General features: G+C 45.4%; 1 protein-coding gene across 2 annotated transcripts in view; it reads right to left on the minus strand.

The window, feature by feature from the left end:
* KLHL12 (kelch like family member 12) overlaps nucleotides 1–20,624 on the minus strand; it is a 621,505-nt gene that overhangs the window by 36,383 nt on the left and 564,498 nt on the right. For both annotated transcript variants that reach the window (XM_086923076.1, XM_086923077.1), the window contains exon 11: nucleotides 5,569–5,755. In XM_086923076.1, coding sequence (XP_086779202.1) covers nucleotides 5,569–5,755 — 187 coding nt within the window. The remainder of the gene's footprint in view (nucleotides 1–5,568; nucleotides 5,756–20,624) is intronic.

A 20,624-nucleotide genomic window follows, 5' to 3' on the forward strand; every position in this document is an offset into this window, starting at 1 on the left:
GGCTCGGTACCGGCATGGGGCCGACTCGATTACGAGCCGGAAGGCTTTTCTTTGTGTTTCGGCGCTGGACGCGATGGTGGGGTGTCCGAAACTTTTTCCTGGTGCCGACCTTGGCCCAAAGGCAGAGGAGGGACCAGAGCCTTTTTCTTTTTGTGTTGCTGGGAAAAGGGGGTTTCTGTACTCACGGTACGCTGACCCGGTGTAACTTTCTCCTCTACTTCCATGTTGGAGTCGGCCTCGGACACAGAGATATGCACTGCTTCTTTTCGGCTCCTTGAGCGGGGAGCCGCTCTGATGTTGCATTTCGTGACATCGAGCCCGACGTTCATGGAGCGTTTTCTTTGATCAAAAAGATCGGCTTGCGTTGCAGTCGTTTTCATTGTGTTCCGGGGTTAGGCAGAGGTAGCACACTTCGTGCAAGTCTGTGTGCGAAAACTTAGCACGACACGCCTAGCAACCCTCCACAAATCTTCTGATCGAAGGCCTTTGAGTCGAAACGATAAGCGCAGAATGGGGAACGTGATCGAGAAACACTACTATAGAGGGTAGTGGATTGCTTGGCGAAGGGAACCCGAGAAAAGGTGCTGAACCGGAGCGCAGCAACTCACATCCGAACCCGATGGCGGAAAAACAATCTAACAATGGAGTCAATGCCCAAGGGCACTATCACCGAAAGGAGGGGGTCACCATCCTCGTGACTGGAAAAGACTTCTTCGAACAAAAACAAAGTGCAAATATCCAGACCCAACAATAGATGGCAGGCTATGCAAGGCATGTGATCTACAGCTCACATGCCTTGAACATAATACCACCTTTGGGGTTGGTTGGCTTGCGGCAATACTGGCTTGCGACTTTCATTTTTAGGGTTTAATATGCAAGGCGGTGGTAGAAATCGTCCTCTAGGTAAATTTTGGAAGACACGCTGCCCGGGGCGGTCTCTTCTTCATGAAGATGCGCAATTTGAGGAAAATGCTCGGAAATGACCGAACACGCTGGTCTATCGTACGTGATCGATGCATCAGCCATTTTAAGAGATTGGGATAGCAGGTATTAATAGTATGTTGGCAGCCATTTTGAGAGTTTTAGACAAGACGAAGCGGTCAGGACTACACTGTTGGAGATACATTTTGGCAGTTGTAGTCCAGTTTCATGGTGCTGGAATAGACATTTTTGGAGAAAGGTCCGGAATTTACAATATTTCTATTAAAAAGCAAGGATTTCAGAAGAACAATTAGAGGGCAGATTAGAAGAGATATTGGAAGGAATTAAAAATATAGTACTAAGAATATTGATGGGGCCATTAACAGATACCATTAATAAAAAGTTTGAGTCATTATGTAAAGTAACAAGCGCTAAAGAAAGGAAAAGTGCTGAAGTAACAGAATGTTCAGGATGGGTAGGACATTTTTGAAGTAAAAGAACGTCAGTGGAGGAGTAGCATCGAAAGTGTAAGAGAGCTAAGGGAGGAGAGAGTTGAATGAAGACGCAAATGAAATTATTAGTGCGCCAGGCACTGTGGATGGGCAAAATAAAGGCCCTAAGGATGTTCAGGAAATAATTGATTCTGGTGAGGCTTTGGAGCCTGAAATAGACTTATACTCATCAGAGTTTGACTCTACCCATGACAATTGAGGTCAAGAAAAAAGTAACATCAGATGAGGCAAGTATGGCCTCAGGATTAAAAACACCTATACTTGACTCATTAGGAGATAAAATGTTTGATCTTTTAATAAAGCCTCCTCTATCCCTAGAATGAGCACCATCCCAACATGTGGCTAATTATATTTCCTTTCGGTTGAGAAGGGAAATACCCATATAGGTTTGATCTTGACTGAGATTGGAATCTCCACATCCAACTTTACCAGATAAGGTTGCTATGACTCCAGATTTGGATGCTAAGGTGGTGGCATTTACAGGTAAAAGTGGAAAGGACCCAAGGAAGGGTCTAGATAGGGGATTAAGGTCCTGCAGGATTATCTTTTAGATGTGGTTGGACCCTTAACAAAAATATTTGAATGGCCAAGGGGGCATACCTCAACCAGAACACTGCAGACCTGAGGGAATTACACCAGTGGGTCGAAAGAGCCATTTGTTTTTTGGGAATTGTGAATACAGCATTATCAAATGAGCAGAAGAAAAGTATACTTTTAAAGATTGACCCGAAACTAATTGAATATGCAAATAAGGAAGTGGGTCCGTCCTCACATGGTTATCTATTTGGAGAGGATTTCATAAGAGTCATGGCAAAATATGTTGGGGTTTTCAGTTCAACAAAAAAATCCTCAAAAGATATTAATAAAGTATTCGCTGACAGAGGGCCTTATTTAGATCTCGGAGGATGGAATACTCCTGTCCATCATATTACGACCTCCATACGATATAATGGGATCATAATACGGTGGACGGGATATCTATCACATTTGTGACAGAGCATTTCCCTCCGCAATGATCGAAATCAGACCCACAGGTTTTGGTAGAGCAGGAACAACAAGTGGTCAGTTCCCTGGCAGAGGGCAAGCTGGATCAAGATCCTATTTGGGACGTAGCGGAAGATAGACCCAGATAGGATATGGGACCAGTGGTTAATTTGTATAAAAAATAAGTCCTGGTGCTCTACATGTTTTCTTAGGAGGCAGCTGCCACTTCTTCCAGTTGTCCGCACAACTACATTCCTGGCACCATCAAATTGCACCATTTGTCATGTCCATTGTACACACATCGGCAAAGCGAAAGCAACCAAAATCATCAGAATATTTCTGCTTTAGAATTATGACATGAATTATAGCAGTCCACTTATTTGACAACAGCAATATACTTCAAAACAAAATGTCGGTGAATAAGGGAAAGGTGTAATACTTACCAAAAATGACAGAAACCCAATGCCTGTACTTTGAACTGAGGTCTACTTCACTATAGAGCGCTTGCATTTATGCCAGAGACCCAGTTGCCATGGCGAAACATGCCTTGCACATCAACACTAATGAAGATGTTTAAAACGAATAAAAGCAAAACTAGCAAAGCCGTTTACACAATCTGAAAGGCTCCATCAGCCGAGCATGTCAAATCACATGTGGAGTAAAACTTTGTACCCTGAGACCTTGTAACCCTGCACCTTCATTTTGCAAAGCTTAAACTGTATCGGAAACACAGCAATAATAGGCCTAATAGACTGATTTTCTTCATTCTGACCTCAATGTTACTTGTGATTGACACATCTTTGACTGGTGATGGTGAGATGAGACTCCTGCTCCTGTGCTACATACCTGCAGAACGCTAGTAGGACTAAAAGAGCACATCTTTAGGGGAATTACTGTTTGTAAATTGGGGTAGGACTAAACATTTACTTAATTTGTGAGGAGTGGGTAATGCATTAAAGGCTTTTGACGAGCTCCTCTGCTTTTTTAGGGTCACTTCACTGTAGAGCTTAACTTTCCTGGTGATTAGTATTTCAGTGATAAAAATTGCATTTTTCAGGACATCTCCTTAGCTAAGGCTTTTATTCCTATTTGTTATGCGAATATACACTGGCACTCTTCCCAGCACATGTGCAGTACTCATCCTGGTATATCTACACCTACCCATACCCAAGAGTCACTGGGGACATCTCACAAATGCCAACATGTACAGCAAACAACAGCATCTTAGAGTGTGTTTTACACTACACAACATTTACGAACTTGTAATGCTGTTTTTATATTAGAAATCAACAGCTATACAAATACCGGAATGCCAACATAAAATCCGAACTGAATGCATCACGCACATATGAAATTGGGATTCTTAAGAGCTCTATATCACTTGTAGCCAAGTGGCCAACCCCAAGTCATCTGACGCTGTAAGTCACTTGTGGCTTTTTGATTACCACTGGAAAATAATCTACTAACCTCTTTCTCCTGGATTTGGCTCTCTGAATTGGTTGTAATGTCTATATGTCAAACGGCACTGTTTTTACACACTTCGCTGCCGCTCAAACAGTGCAGGAACCACTTGACCGTGGGAGGTTCAGATTTGTAAGGCACGCTGGAGACTCAGTGCCAACGATGGTCTCCTCTGCTCCCGCTCCATGCACATCCCTGGGGGAATGGCAGGTCATCCAGGCACTGGTGATGTAATTAATCAGTCCGGGCCTGGCATCCGGATGGCCAATGTTTGTTACCCTTGCCCAGCTGTCTTGCGTGCTACACAGTAGTTGTCCCAGTAATGCTACCAGTATCATGCAGCTCAGCCATTGGAGTACGGCACCTGATTAACGCTTAGGGTTAATTGGTGGAGCCCACCGCCGGACTGCTGAATCTGCGACGAGAACCACCAGGTCTTCCATATCTTACAGATTTTCCAGACTCCTACAGCTCAATGGGGGACCCCTAGAAATTGTGCGGGTACAGGCAGGCACAATTCTAAGCACACTGCTAACAGGAGGAGTTGGAGTGCAGTGGGCCATGAACACGACATATCTCTGGCAGTTTTGCTTTCAATAATGAGTACCGGGCTAGGCAGCGAAGAGAAAGCAAAGTTTGCGCTTTTATTTTATGATCACATGCCCTTCCTGTTAAGTTTGCCTGTGCTTTCATAGCCTGTCTAACTTGTCTCAGTTTAGCTGAAATCGTCCAATAGGAGGGCGAAGACAGGCTGCATCAAGAAAGGGCATGGATGAGGGTCCGGGAACACTGCAGAGTTTATTCAGTGATTGGCGAGGGCCGAGACAAGAAGACTGATGACATCACTTATGTAATAACAATACACAATAATAATGCCTGCACCACGGTGGGCCAGTCTGTGTGAAGACAATTCAGGAATTCACCAAGGCTGGTTTATTTGGCAGGTATGTTTATTTTTACAGTTATCAAGAATTCTGGCTGGAAGAGAAGGAATTTATAGTCCAGGCCCTCTGAAATAAGTGCCGGTGCTCAGCACCGGCACAAATTAAGCACTGGGACCCATCAGGGGTTTTAGCCCCAAAAACAGCGATTTAGAGGAAGATCAACCAGAGATAGGAGGCAAAGAGACTTGTCATTAGATAAAAGAGCTTTCAGATATCCCACTAAAGATGGTTGGCAGGCTAGCTCAGTTTTATGGAAATTAAAGGTTAGTAACTCAGAATAATAAACAGCATGTGGTCTCAGGAAATGTTCTCACCACAAAAAATAAGCAGACATATCGTGAGGTGAGGCACAATCACTTCTGGGCAAAAATTAGGAATGTAGATACTGATTTTATGGGTATTAAGATAGTGGGTTATAACATACATAAGCAATATTTAGAAAGGAAAGGCACTTGCAGGTATCAGCAACTACAATATTTCTGTGAAGAAATGGATGCCTTTTGGGGGATTCTGGATTGCAGTTTCAGGTTTGTTGCATAGCATATTGGTTTCATCTGAAGTGATGGATGAATGAGGCAGGAGAACGTGCGACCTTTAAATACGGATGCATTAGCTGTAACCAGTACACAGGCCCTTAGAAACAATATACATGATGTGATGGTGCAACATCTTCACCTGCTCCAAATGCCACCCGTCTCCTATTATTGGCTACTCCTAAAAAGCCATGCAAGATAATAGTGCCTCACCCTGCTATTGCATAAAGCCTCCCTCGCAGCACTGTTGCACCCACATAGCACCTTGGCGTGGTCATACTGGTGACTGTCGTCCAGGAATCCGTCCGGATGTTGTATGCCTCCACAGAAGAGAGATGTGCTGTTCCATCGAAGCCCCCTACCACATATATGTGGTCATTTAAAAGAGAGACGCCAGCGCCTAAAACAGAAAAGAAGGCAAATGCTTGACTATTGTTTGTAAATGTTTTTTTAACCATGTATGCATGAGGTTATTACATGTATCATTCTATTGAATAGAACTAAAAACCAGAATGAAATTAACGAACTAAGCAACAAGACCTTTGCTATCTTAGTGTACCATCCCAAAAATTGTGGTTCATGTAAAACGATTTATGCCACGTAGAAAACTAGGTTGGAAGCTAGTATGATCAAAACGGATTATTGCAACAATAGCTTGGCATTTACATTTTTTAATTTTTTTTAACAAGTCAGTAGGCATCAGCGCCTTTGAACTTATGTCTTTTTAGAAGACAAACGACCATACTCCAACAAGGGGAAACCACTTTCTGTTTAGGGTGCAGGACTAAGTAATGGTTTTGTGACCCGCTTAATGCAACACTGAACGGAAAGGCCCATCTCTAATAGCAATCAATGATGAAGTCTTTTAGGTGAAACAATGACACAATTCAAACATGCATGGACACTGTATGGGAACAACCTAAAGAAATGGAATTCCTCAAAAAGCAAGTAATTTACACATGTATGCTCAGACCCTAGGAATAGGAACTGCACAGACTTCCACCCAGACCTGGTCTGCTTTATAGACGTGGCTCTAATTAAAGCAGTGGCAGGTCAGTTTCATATCGTTTCAGATACAGGGTTCTGGATTCTTGAAATAACCATGACGTGCATGCTCAGGGGACTTGTGTATTTGACAACATCCTTATTACGCCCCAATGCAAAGCACATTTTCAAGCAAACACTGAATATTAGTACTGAAAGTTAAGACAATGCTGGATTCCTACTTGTACTAACTCTCCAACTGTCCTCATACAAAAAGCAGCGAAAAGCATCCGGTTTTGGATTGACTTTCATTAAATAAATAAACCAGTCCCCTTTTGACAGTCAATCAAAGCCATGAGTGGGCAAATTGATGGCGCATCTGACCGGAAGAAAGTCCGCGATCTGTCATGTCACACATTATTCAAAATATAAAATCTTTTTTAGTAAGCAATTTTGTACAGCACCACAAGTGACCTTGCAGACGGAAGAGAGCGTAAGGAAAAAGAAAAACAGTTGAACATACAATCGGCGACAGAGAAAAAGACAAGAGAGTTTGAGCTCAACTGAACTTAGTCAGTTTTCCTCTACTGCTGCCGCCATTGTCTTGCACTTCCACCTTCACGGGGGCACAGTGCACATCTACTGATCATGAATCACCTAATTGCATCTGGAGGCTTAATTTGGCGATATTCAACAAAGCCAGCAGCACCATCGCGCACCATCACACCCCACCTCCGGAAAACCATCAATATCTCCTTCAAGACAGCGACCTTCCCGGAGAGCGGGAAGCACGCAGATATCAACGCCTTACCCAAGAAACCCAAGGTGGACCCCAAGGACCTAAAGAACTTCCGACCCATCTCCCTGCTCCCGTTCCCAGCAAAGGTCATCGAAAAGGCCATCAACAAACAACTGACCAGATTCCTCGAAGAGAACAACATCTTGGACCCCTCCCAGTCCGGGTTCCGTAGCAACCACAGCACCGAAACTGCCTCATCGCCGCCACCGACGACGACATCAAGATCATGCTCGACAACGGAGAAACCGCAGCCCTCATCCTCCTGGACCTGTCAGCCGCTTTCGACTCAATCTGCCACCGCACACTAAAAGCACGCCTCCACAACGCTGGAATCCAAGAGAAAGTTCTAGACTGGACCACCTCCTACCTCTCCGGGGGAACCCAGAGCATCCGCCTCCCCCCCCCCGCCCCCTCCGCTCCAAAGCCACCGAGATCATCTGCGGCGTACCCCAAGGATCATCCCTCAGCCCAACGTTGTTCAACGTATACATGGCACCGCTCGCCCACGTCGCCTGACAACACGACCTAAACATCATCTCCTACGCCGACGCCACCCAGCTGATCCTCTCACTCACCAAGGACCCCCACACCGCCACAACCAACCTCCACGAAGGAATGAAGGCCGTCGCTGACTGGATGAGGAACAACTGATTGAAGCTGAACTCGGACAAGACGGAGGTCCTCATCCTCGGTTCCACCCCCCTCAGCCTGGGATGACTCCTGGTGGCTGAAGGCACTAGGAGCACCCCCTACACCCACATCCAACGCACGAAACCTAGGGGTCATCCTCGACGCCACACTATCAATGACAAAGCAGGTCAACGTCATCTCCTCCTCCTGCTTCAACACCCTCTGCATGCTTCGCAGGATCTTCCAGTGGATCCCCACCACAGCTAGAATGAAGGTCACCTATGTCCTCGTCAGCAGTAGACTGGACTACGGCAACACACTCTACGCGGGAGCCCCGGCCAAACTCCTGAAACGTCTACAACGCATCCAGAGCGCCTCCGCAAGCCTGATCATCGACATCCCCCACCGCAGCCACATCACACCCCACCTGAGAGACCTGCACTGGCTCCCCATCAACAAGAGGATAACCTCCAAGCTCCTCACCCACAAGGCACTGCACGACACCGGACCAGCGTATCTCAACAGCCGACTCAGCCTCTACACCCCCTCCCGCCAGCTCCGCTCTGCAGACCGCGCCCTCGCCACTGTCCCCCGCATCTGAAGAGTGACCGCCGGTGGCAGATCATTCTCCCACCTTTCCGTCAAGACGTGGAACACCCTCCCCATCCGCCTACGGCAGACCGAAGACCTCCTAACCTTCAGGAGACTCCTCAAGACCTGGTTCTTCGAACAGTAGCAGCGTCCCCCCCCTAGCGCCGTGAGACCCTCATGGGTATGTAGTGCTTTTTACAAATGCTATGATTGATGGATACACTTCTGGGCTACAGGTGACCACCGCTAGAGGACAAACTGCTATACAGTCTATGCTAAGATATGAATGTCAGCAGCCCTACATGCCAAGAACAGATGCATACTTGTAAGTAGCATTTTCCGTTCGAGGCATGTGGGCTGCTGAATTCATATCTTAGCATAGACTGTATAGCAGTTTGTCCTCTAGCGGTGGTCACCTGTACCAGCTGCAGTGGTTTGAAAAAGAGTTTTAAGGACAGCCTGGCCTACAGCAGCTTGTTGCTTAGCTTGCACATCTACACAGTAGTGTTTAGTGAAAGTGTGTATGGTAGACCATGTAGCCGCCCTACATAAGTCTTCTAGGGGAATATTTCCTAGGAAAGCCATGGATGCCCCCATTTTGCGAGTTGAGTGGGCTTTTGGCGGAACTGTTAAAGTGCGCTTTGCCTTTTGATAGCATATTTGAATGCATTTAACTATCCTTCTGGCTATTCCTGACTTTGAAATAGGATTACCCTTATGTTGTGGCGAAAAGGCAACAAAAAGTTGTTTTGTTTTCCTGAATGATTTAGTTCTGTCAACGTAATATAGCAGAGCTCTTTTGACATCTAGTGTGTGTAGTGCTCTTTCAGCCACCAACTGCGGGTTTTGAAAGAAAACTGGCAATTCTATGGACTGATTGATGTGGAAAGTGGATATCACTTTTGGCTTAAATGTAGGGTTAGTACGAAGCACTACCTTATTGTGGTGTATTTGCATGAAGGGTTCCTGAACGGTTAGTGCCTGTAGCTCACTTACTCGCCTGAGGGAGGTAATGGCAATTAAAAATGGCACCTTCCATGTTAAGAATTGTAGTTCACATGAATGAGTGGTTCGAAAGGTGGCCCCATGAGTCTAGTTAGTACTACGTTTAAAGTTCCAGACTGGCGAAGGTGGATGCTTTGGAGGGATAATTCTTTTAAGTTCTTCCATAAAAGTTTTGATAGGTGGTATTCGGAACAGGGACATGTGTTGCCTGTTTTGAAGATATGCTGCTGTAGCAGCAAGGTGTAGCCTTATGGATGAGTATGCCAGATTACATCTTTGAAGATGTAGCAAGTAACAGATTATGTTCTGGATGGAGGCATCTAATGGATTGATTTGGTTATTATTACAATAGATTAAAAATCTTTTCCATTTGGCTGCGTAGAATGCTCTGGTAGTGGGGCACCTTGCTTCCTTGATAATGTTCATGCAGTCTGGAGGCAAGTTAAGGTATCCGAACTCTAAGACTTCAGGAGCCAGATCGCTAGGTTCATCTGATTGGGATCTGGGTGCCTGATTGAGCCATGGTTCTGTGTTAGCAATTGTGGCGTCAGGTCGGTGCGGAACTACTGAGACTTCTAGAAGGGTCGTGTACCATGGCTGTCTTGTCCACGTGGGAGCAACCAGGATCATTGTGAGTGACTGTTGCCTTAGTTTGCGTGCCACTAATGGAATCAGTGGGGTTGGTGGAAAAGCGTACGCAAATCTGCCTGACCAGTTCATCCATATCGCATTGCCTTGTGACAACGGGTGTGGGAACCTGGCGGTAAAGGACGGGCATTTTGAGTTTTCTTTTGTGGCAAACAGATCTATTTCTGGATGTCCCCACTTTTGGAAGAATGGTTGTAGAACCTGAGGGTGAATCTCCCATTTGTGTATTTGTTGGCTGTGTCAGCTGGATCTGCCATCTGATTGTCTATCCCTGGGAGGTGTTCTGCCAGGAGAAACATGTTCTTTGGAATTGCCCACCTCCATATGCTCTGTGCTAGGTGAGAGAGCTGTGGAGAATGTGTCCCTCCTTGTTTCTGTATGTAGAACATGGCTGTCATGTTGTCCGTCCGGATTAACACAGCCTTGTTGTGCAAGCATTTCTGGAAGACTTTCATTGCTAGAAATACTGCTAGTAACTCTAAGTGGTTTATATGCCGTGTCTTTTGTTTGACTGTCCAGAGACCTTGGACTGTGTATTGGAGGAGGTGGGCTCCCCAACCTGTCACTGATGCGTCCGCTGTTAACACTACTTGTGGAACCGGCTCTTGGAACAGTTGCCCCTTGGAAAGGTTTTGTGGATTCCACCACTGCAGAGAGTTGTAATTGCGACTGTCTACCAACACTAGGTCTTTCAGTTGTCCTTGAGCTTGGTTCCACTGCCGTGCTAGGCATTCCTGCAATGGACGCATTTGAAGTCGGGTATGAGGGACAATGAATATGCAGGAGGCCATCATGCTGTATGAACACTCGAGCTGAAATCTTTGAATGAGAGACTGTATGTTGGATATCCTGGCTGCATTTGGATATGCCTTTGCCACTGAGGTATCTATTGTTGCTCCCAGATATTGTTGTATGTGGGAGGGTTGCAGATGTGATTTTGGGTAATTTATGGAAAATCCCAGACTGTGCAGTAGCTGGATAGTTTGAGACGTATGGTTTGCACAATGTACGTATGAGTTGGGTTTTATGAGCCAATCGTCCAGGTAGGGGAACACATGGATGTGTTGCCTTCTGAGGTGTGCTGCTACCACTGCTAGGCATTTTGAAAAAAAACCTTGGTGCTGTAGTTACCCCGAAGGGAAGAACTTTGAATTGATACTGGCGACCCTCTATTGTAAACCTGAGGTATTTTCTGTGAGCTGGATGTATAGGTATGTGAAAATATGCATCCTTGAGGTCTAATATAGCGAGAATGTCACCTTGCTGGAGTAGCAGGAGTATTGTTGTAGAGTGATCATATGGAAAGGCTCTGAAAGTATATATTGGTTCAGAGGTCTAAGGGAGCCGTCCTTTTTGGGAATAAGGAAGAATAGAGATTATACTCCTGTGCCTGGTGTTGAAAAGGGACTGTCTCAATGGCTCCCTTTTCTAGCATGGATAGCACCTCTTGTTTTAACAGTGTGATGTGTTATTTGGACATTGGATGGTGTTTAGGTGGTATGTTGGGTGGAGTAGAAGTGAGTTCCAGGCAGTAACCATACTGGATAATTTGTCCCACCCACCTGTCTGTGGTAATGGCATTCCAGACTGGTAGGAATTGTGCAATTCTGCCTCCAACTGGTGTTAAGTGGTCTGGAGGTGTAGCGGGAATTTCGTTCTCCTACAGAACTGTGCATAGAGACCTGGAACCTCGGTGAATTAGGATGGCCCAAAACTCACCTCAGTACCCAAAATCCCCTTACTGAACTAGCTACAGTGTCTCATTGGTCATAACAAACTCCCAATGCTTATACAGACCAGAACATGAACTTAGATTACCTCAGGTATCGTGGAACACATGAACACTCTTTCGTTATATAATCATTGCAAACCAGAACATGGAGTAAATGAGGACACGTGCATGTTTGAAATATTTATTTACTAATGCATGGTTCTCAAACGCAGTATCTTGTACAATACTAGCAAACATAATGTAAGCAACAAAGTTATCAGCATAGTTATTAGTCCATAAAAGGCGAATGGTGACAGCATACTAAGATGCTGAAATGAATAGGAATTAACAACGCCTAATTCACACCCTCCCTATTTAGCATAGTATTTTATATCTATGAAGGTCTCATTTGGGTTTTAGCAGGGCGGGCCCATACCTCAAAATCTCAGTGGCAGAGGTTCACATCATCTTCCACCAGCTCTCTGCATGCGAAGCACCATCAAGTGTGTTCCGTGTGTGTTCAGCACAACAATATAAAACCCGCCTAGAGCCAGATTTTGGCAGCAGGGGTGTTATGTCTATGGAGGTGCGAAGATCAGACCTCACAACAACATCGTGTCTAGTTATCCTTGCAGCCTTCAGCACTCACTGTGTAGACAGTGTACCGAGCAAAACTGATATCAGAGCAATAACATATTATTTCTCAAGTAAATCACGAAGCTCTTCTGGGTTGAAAGCTAAAACAACAATTATGTGTTGTGTGCAAAATGAGGCAGAAAGGTAAAATGGCGTTCAAACATTTAATAAGCTCATGCTAACTTAACACAGTATATAGAAAAGAATTAGCTATATGACAGAGGGAGTGTGAACAAGTCATTGTTTGGAGGTGGAGGTGGTGGAGGCTCTGGTGTTATTACCACCATGTCCGCTGCCTTTGTTATTATTTCCTCTATAACCTCCTCTGTTGGAGGCTTTATTAAAGGTCAAAAAACAGAATTTTAGGAGGGTCAAGGGAATATATTTAACGACCTACCATTTCATTTCCCAACATCATAAACTAAATCCAAACAACAAAAGGAAATGATCGGTCGAATGTGTGGTGCTGTACTAGAAACTATAGAAAACTAGAGTGTGTGAATAGTAAAGAGTATTACAGCTGACAGATATTCCCATCAGACCACCCTTCTGGCGGAGTTTCATCATATGGGATGTTTGTTAGTACATCCAACCAGCCGCCCAACCCATCAAAAGATGGTGCGGATATGGATGTGGGATTGAAATCTCTAGTCAAGCTGTTACTCAAGAGATGGTCTAGTGGGTGTGTAGTGCAGTGCTGTGGTGAAAAATTTAAATTAACGACTTAGACAAAAATAAGTTTAATGGAAATGTCTAAGTGTTAAACATAAAAACACGCCTGGTAGTGAATTTATAACTACGCTATGCAGGAGGTCAACATGTTTCAGCCAAACAAGATACTATCCGGCTTTCATCAGGACCTAATTGGTAAGCTACTGCCACTGTATAAACGTGAGTGCAATAAAGAGTAACAAATATATTTAATTAATAAAAGTGCATATATCTACCAGGAACCTGGAGCCCCAGTGTTCACAATGGAGATTTACATAGTTTCTCAAACCGCGCTCTGCGTGGGAGATGACCTCACCTCGCCCGGCAGCCGCTTGGGAAATATGAGGCACCGCTCTGTCCGTCGGTACCTCTTTCTGTCATTCGAGAGGGATAGTATCTTGTTTGGCTGAAACAGGTTGACCTCCTGCACAGCGCCATAGCGTAGTTATAAATTCACAACCAGGCGTGTTTATGTTTAACACATAGACATTTCCATTAAACGTATTTTTGTCTAAGTCGTTAATTTTAATTTTTCACCACAGCACTGCACTACACACCCACTAGACCATCTCTTGAGTAACAGCTTGACTAGAGATTTCAATCCCACATCCATATCTGCACCATCTTTTGATGGGTTGGGCGGCTGGTTGGATGTACTCCGCCAGAAGGGTGGTCTGATGGGAATATCTCAGTCAGCTGTAATACTCTTCACTATTCACACACTCTAGTTTTCTATAGTTTCTAGTACAGCACCACACATTCGACCGATCATTTCCTTTTGTTGTTTGCCTTTATTAAAGGTGCCTTGGGTATTGGTTTTAAATGATGAAGATTTTTGTGATGTGTTGCCTCTGCCTGAGCCTCGAAAGGAGGAGCGGCGAAAGGAGCCCTTAGACTGTTGATATTAAAGTGCACCCATGGACTTTGTGGTGTCAGTATCTTTTTTCATCTTTTCTAAGGTGGTATCAACTGCTGGGCCAAACAAGAAATCCTGATTAATGGGTTGATTAAGTATGGTAGACTGTACTTCATTTTTAAAACCTCAGATGCGTAGCCAGGCATGCCGGCATAGCAAGACACTAGTGTTGACAGACCTAGCGGCTGTAACGGCTGCATCATGGGCGCATTTCATAGATGCGTTAGTGATGAATTTCCCTTCTTGAATTAGGTCATTAGCCTTTGCCTTATAGGGTTCTGGTAGATGTTGCAGTAATCCCTCCAGTTCATCATAGTGTGCTCTGTCATAGCGTGCTAGGAGAGCTTGTGTATTGGCAATTCTCCAGGTATTCGCTGCCTGAGAGGCCACTCTTTTTCATGAGGCTTCTAAGATCTTTGACTCCTTGTCAGGAGGGGAGCATCTCCTGTTTGAGAGTTTGCTCTCTTTCTGGCATTAGAAACAACTAGAGAGTCTAGTGGTAACTGAGACTTGATATAAGAGGGGTCTGTAGGGGCTGGTTTATATTTCTTTTCAATTCTTGGATTGAGGACACACGCTCTGGCTGGGTCTTTAAAAATGTCTGGTGCGTGCTTAAGTACTCCCTTTAGCATAGGGAGTGTACGTATACTCTTCTCTGATGTTGGGAAGGTATTAAATAGGAAATCCTCCTCTGTAGGGTCAGTGTGTATGCTTACACCATGATACTGAGCTGCCCTGTCAACTAGCTGGTTAAAAGCAACTGTGTCGTCAGTAGGGGATGGTTTTGTTGGATATGTAGAGGGATCTGGTATGGGTAGTGTATCATATGGGTCATTAGGGTCATTCTGATTGTCCCATGTATGATCTTGGTTTACCGGATCATCAGGGTCTATAAAGTCCTAATGAGGGTCTTCACCCATGTCTTCTCTCTCATCATAATGTGGAGGTGTAGGTGAATATGGAACGTAAGGCATGTCAGGAGTGAAAGGAGGAGGTGTAAAAGGTCTAGAAGGGGATGTCCCAAAGTCCTTTTTCTTAGGAGGAACAGGAGAAGGAGCCTCAGTGTCCACTCTTCTCTTGTTCTTATTGTAAACTGTTATATGTCCTGTATCAGGTTCTATAAACAGTCTATTTTGGTCTGGGCACACTGGATCAGGATGAAAGAGTTCTTCTTCCACTGTCCGTGGCTTCGGCACCGATGTTTTTGGATCGGTCACTTGCTTGCTTGTTTTTCTTTTTGTCTTGAGCTTTTTCTGGCTCGACGTCTTTTGTCGGCTGGACGGCTGTTTTCGGCTTGACGGCTGTTTTCGGCTCGACTGCCTTGTTCGACTCGACGGCCTTCTTATTTTTGACGGTCTTTTTCGGCTCGATGTGTTTTTTCGGGTCGACAGCCTTTTTTGGATCTAGTGTTTTTTCCGCTCGACTGCCTTTTTCGGTTCGACAGCTATTTTTGGGTCGGAGGCAGTGTTCGGATCGACGACTTTGTTTGGGTCGATTCCTTTTTTCGGGTCAATGACCTTTTTTGGGTCGACTGTCTTTCTTGGATCGACGCCCTTCTTCGGGTAGATACTTTTCTTTGGATCGACACCCTTTTTGTGGCCGACAGTCTTTTTCGTATCGACAACCTTTTTTGGTTGGTCAGTGTTTTTTGGGTCGACGACTTTTTTAGTGTCAGGGCCCGTTCTCGGCTGTGCTGCCGTCTTTGAGTCTACGCTCTTTTTGGGAAGAGTCTTGCTCGGTCCCAGAGTACAGGAAGGCTTGGTAATGGACTTCGGAGCCGAGCCGGAAGGCGGGGCTTCTGAAGCGGTGTTTCGGTCACGGCTAAGGCCTCTTGGCGATGCTTTGACCGGAGCCTTGTTTGGAGTTGGAGGCAGGGTAGGGGCTTTAGTACTCACGGTTTGCCCCGGTGGGATGTCGTCATCGGAGTCCGACTGGTCTTCTACTGCGACGAGCTCTAGGTCGGAGTCTGCTGCCTCTGGAAGTTCATGTTAGTCGTTGAAAATGTTTTCCGGTTCAGGTGCCTGTCGCTGCATCTCTAGCCGAGCAGCTCTTCGGTTCCGGATAGTTTTCTTCGACCGGAACTGAGCACAAGTTGGACAGTCTTCCTCGTTGTGCTCCGGAGACAGGCACTTGTTGCATACTGTATGCTTGTCGCTATGTGGAAACTTGGATCGACATTGTGGGCATCTTTTGAACAGGGTCCTTTCTATCGACGGGAGGCCCACGTGGCGTCGAAAAGGCCCAACGGCCCGCGTCGACTACCAGAGATGGATGGAAAGAGTTGTCGAGTCGAGGGATACCGAGCGGAAACAATACTGTTGAAATTATGAGGTTTTTGGCCTTCGAAAATAGTAAACTTTGGTCCTGCAGTTGGAGTTGTTCGAAGTGCATCCGAACCCAATGGCGGAGAAAAACAATCTGAAGATGGAGAGATGCCCATGCGCACTGTAGTCCAGGGGAGGAGTCACCTATCTTGTGATACTTCGAAGACTCTTCCAAGACAACAAGGTGCAAACATCCGGACCCAACACTAGGCGGCGCTCTAAGCTAAGATATGAATTCAGCAGCCCACATGCCTCGAACCATTCTTTCTGGTAGAGACTATCTAACTGCAGATTCCTCACCTTTAAATATATCTTTAGGCATTAGATTGGATATAGAAAATTTCAAACAGTACCCTTGAATGCTGTTAGGTTGCATCATGCGGCTCAACGTGATGTCGCTGTGCTCCAGAAGTGACACACGGGCCCAATATAGGTGCCACCCATGCACGCTGACATCAGTTATTTTCTGAACTTTCCAAGCCCTCCAACGAGGAATCCAATCTCCAAATCGGTTGTGACCAGGGTGCAGATTTCTAATTGGGACCTTATGATGTGGAAAGAGTCCAGATCACAGAATAGAGGAGAGGGGATGTTAGGGTCAGGGGGAATCTGCGGTTGCAGTCTAATGCTTAGAGAAATATTCAAAAGCGGAGGCATCTGCCGTTAGATGGTCTTTACTAGAAGGAAAATGCTACTTACCAGTATGCATCTGTTCTTGGCATGTAGAGCTGCAGAGTTGTACACCTTAGCATTAGACCGCCACCTGGTGTTGGGCTCGGATGATTGCAGGTTGTTGTTGTCTTGGAAGAAGTCTTTGTAGTCAGGATATAGGTGACTACTCCCTTGGACAACACTGCGCATGGGCATCGACTCCATCCTGTTTTTCGCCATGATGGGAAATGATTGAGTTAGTAGAGATACAGTAAGAAAAGGATGTCCATGCATGTGCATCCAAGTAAGATGAAAAACTGGAATGGATACAAGTCCCGGGGAGGCAGGAGGGCGTGTACAACTCTGCAGCTCTACATGCCAAGAACAGATGTATACTGGTAAGTAGCATTTTCCTTCCTCCTCATCATTAAAACCGCCCCCAACTTGGTAGGTTTCCGTAAGCTCCTTAAAACATGGCTATTCGACCAGTAAGCCGGTGTGTATCTGGTCCTTATCTGATTAACCACATGCGCCGAGACACCCAAGGGTAATTGTCGCGCAATAAAAATCTCAAATAAATAAATAAGTAGCATTTTCCGTTCGAGGCATATGAGCTGCAGATTGTACACCTTAGCATTGATTGTGCAGCAGTGTCTCCCCTTAGCGGTGGTCACCTGTATCCGTTGCAGTTGTTAGAAATAAAGTTTTAAGGAAAGCTTGGCCTACTGCAGCTTGCTGCTTAGCTTGCACATCAACACAATAGTGTTTGGTGAAGGTATGTGGTGTAGACCATGTAGCTGCCTTGCATATGTCCTCTAGTAGTATGTTTCCTAAGAAAGCCATAGAGGCTCCTAGTTTGCGAGTGGAATGCGCTCTAGGAGGAACTGTTAATGTACGTTTAGCTTTAACATAGTATATTTGTATACACTTTGTGGAGTGGTGAGGCTCACTGGTTAGAGGCGGCAGACCCGGAAGCAGAGGACGGCCCGGGACCAGGGTTCAATTCCCGACGCGGCTGGGTCGTGAACCAGGGTCAGCGGACTCGATAATTCTCGCCTCGGTGCCTACTCTAACCAGGGATCACACTCGGCAACTCTGGGCATTAGCTTGCCTCATCTCCACAACGGCCCCCCACAAACGCCGGGGATGCCTGGTTTCACCTTGGAGATACCCAGGAGGGAACATCTCACAGGGAAAGCCAGGACGGGTTCCCCAGCGGTCTATAGCGCCAGGACGCCTCCGGGCAGCAGTGCGCTTTACAAGACACACACATTTACATTTACTTTACAATCCACCTCGCAATCCCACCTTTGTAGATGGGGTTGCGTTTATGAGGAGAGAAAGCTACAAACAATTGTTTTGTCTTCCTAAAGGATTTAGTTCTATCTATGTAGGATAAAAGAGCTCTTTTAACATCTAATGTGTGTAATGCTCTTTCTGCCACAGAGTCTGGGTTTTGGAAAAACACAGGTATCTCTACGGATTGATTTAGGTGAAAAGAAGCGATAACCTTTAGAAGAAATTTTGGATTGGATCTAAGAACCACTTTGTTGGGATGTATTTGAAAAAATTGTTCTTGTATTGTGAAAGCTTGTATTTCACTTACCCTCCTAAGAGAGGTAATGGCTGTTTTCCATGTTAGGAATTGCAGTTCACATTTATGTAAAGGCTCGAACAGGGGTCCCATGAGCCTTGTTAGTACCAGATTTAGGCTCCACACAGGAGAAGGTGGTAACCTTGGTGGGATTATTCTTTTTAATCCCTCCATGAATGCTTTGATTGCTGGTACTCTAAAGAGAGACAGATGTCTGTTCTGTAGTTATGCTGCAATTGCTGCAAGGTGCAGGCGAATGGAAGAATATGCCAAGTTAGACCTTTGTAGATGTAAAAGGCAACAGATGATATTCTGGATGGACGCATACAGGGGATCAATGTGATTATTTTTGCAATAAATTGTGAATCTTTTCCATTTAGCAGCATAACACGCTCTCGTAGTGGGTTTTCTAGCCTCCTTAATGATGTTCATATAGTCTGGTGGTAGGTTTAGATACCCAAACTCTAAGACTTCAGGAGCCAGATCGCCAAATTTAGTTGATTTGGATCTGGGGGTCTGATTTCTCCATGGTTCTGTGTGAGCAGAGATGGTGTGAGGCGTAGCTTTTGATGCGGAGCTAGAGAAAGGTCTAGTAGTGTGGTGAACCACAGTTGGCGTGCCCATGTTGGAGCCACCAGGATCAGTGTGAGAGACTGTTGTCTGAGCTTGCGCACTACTAATGGAATTAGTGAGAGAGGCGGAAAAGCGTACGCAAATCTGCCTGACCAGTTCATCCATATCGCATTGCCTTCGGACCGTGGGAAACTGGCGGTGAAGGCTGGGCATTTTGCGTTTTTGTGGGTGGCAAACAGACCTATGTGTGGATGCCCCCACCTTTGGAAGAATGGCTGAAGAACTTGTGGATGTAGTTCCCATTCGTGAATCTGTTGTGCCTGCCGACTTAACAGATCTGCTATCTGATTGTGGACTCCTGGAAGGTGTTCTGCTAGCAGATGTATGTTTTGAGGAACTGCCCATCTCCAAATGTTCTGTGCAAGTTGGGACAGTTGCAGAGAGTGTGCCCCCCCCTGTTTTTGTATGTAATACATGGCAGTCATTGTCCGTCCGGACTAGGACAGCTTTGTTTTGTACTTGAAGTTGAAAGGTCTTGAGTGCTAGGAATATTGCTAGCAGCTCTAGGTGGTTGATATGGAACAGTTTCTGTTGAATGGTTCATTGGCCTTGAGTTGTATGATGTAAGAGATGGGCTCCCCACTCTGTGAGGGACGCGTCTGTTGTAAGCACTACTTGTGGAACAGGCTCGAGGAACGGCCGCCCTTTTGTCAGGTTTTTGGTGTTCCACCATTGCAGAGAACGATATGTGCGGCTGTCTACCAACACCAGGTCTTTTAGTTGACCTTGAGCTTGATTCTATTGTTGTGCTAGGTACTCTTGTAAGGGACGCATCTGCAGTCTTGCGTGTGGTACTATGAAGATGCAAGATGCCATCATGCCTATTAGCCTCATAAACACCTTGGCTTGTAAAGACTGCTGGTGTTGAAAATTGGCGACTATGGCTTGAATACTCTGTATCCTGGCTGGACTGGGATACGCTCGGGCTGTGGACGTGTTTAGTGTAGCCCCTAGGTACTGATGTACATGCGAAGGCTGCAGGTGCGACTTGGTATAGTTTATTGTAAACCCTAAGTCGTGCAATGTTTGAATTGTTTGATGTGTGTGCTGGGCACACTGATTGAAAGATCTTGCCTTTATGAGCCAGATAAGGGAAGACCTGTATCTGTTGTCTTCTGAGATGTGCTGCTACCACTGCTAGGCACTTTGTGAATACTCTTGGTGCCGTTGTTACTCCGAATGGAAGTACTTTGAACTGATAATGTTGTCCTTCTAGTACAAACCTTAAATACTTTCTGTGAGCAGGATGTATAGGGATATTAAAATAGGCGTCCTTTAGATCTAGTGTTGTAAGGAAGTCGCCCTGTTGTAGCAGTGGAAGCACTTGTTGTAGAGTGATCATATGAAAATGATCTGATTGTATGTAACGATTGAGGGGCCTGAGGTCTAGATTGGCCTCAGTGTCCCGTCTTTTTTGGGAATTAGAAAATACAGCG

The sequence above is a fragment of the Lissotriton vulgaris genome, chromosome 5, assembly GCF_964263255.1.
Source record: "Lissotriton vulgaris chromosome 5, aLisVul1.2, whole genome shotgun sequence".
Lineage (NCBI taxonomy): Eukaryota > Metazoa > Chordata > Amphibia > Caudata > Salamandridae > Lissotriton > Lissotriton vulgaris.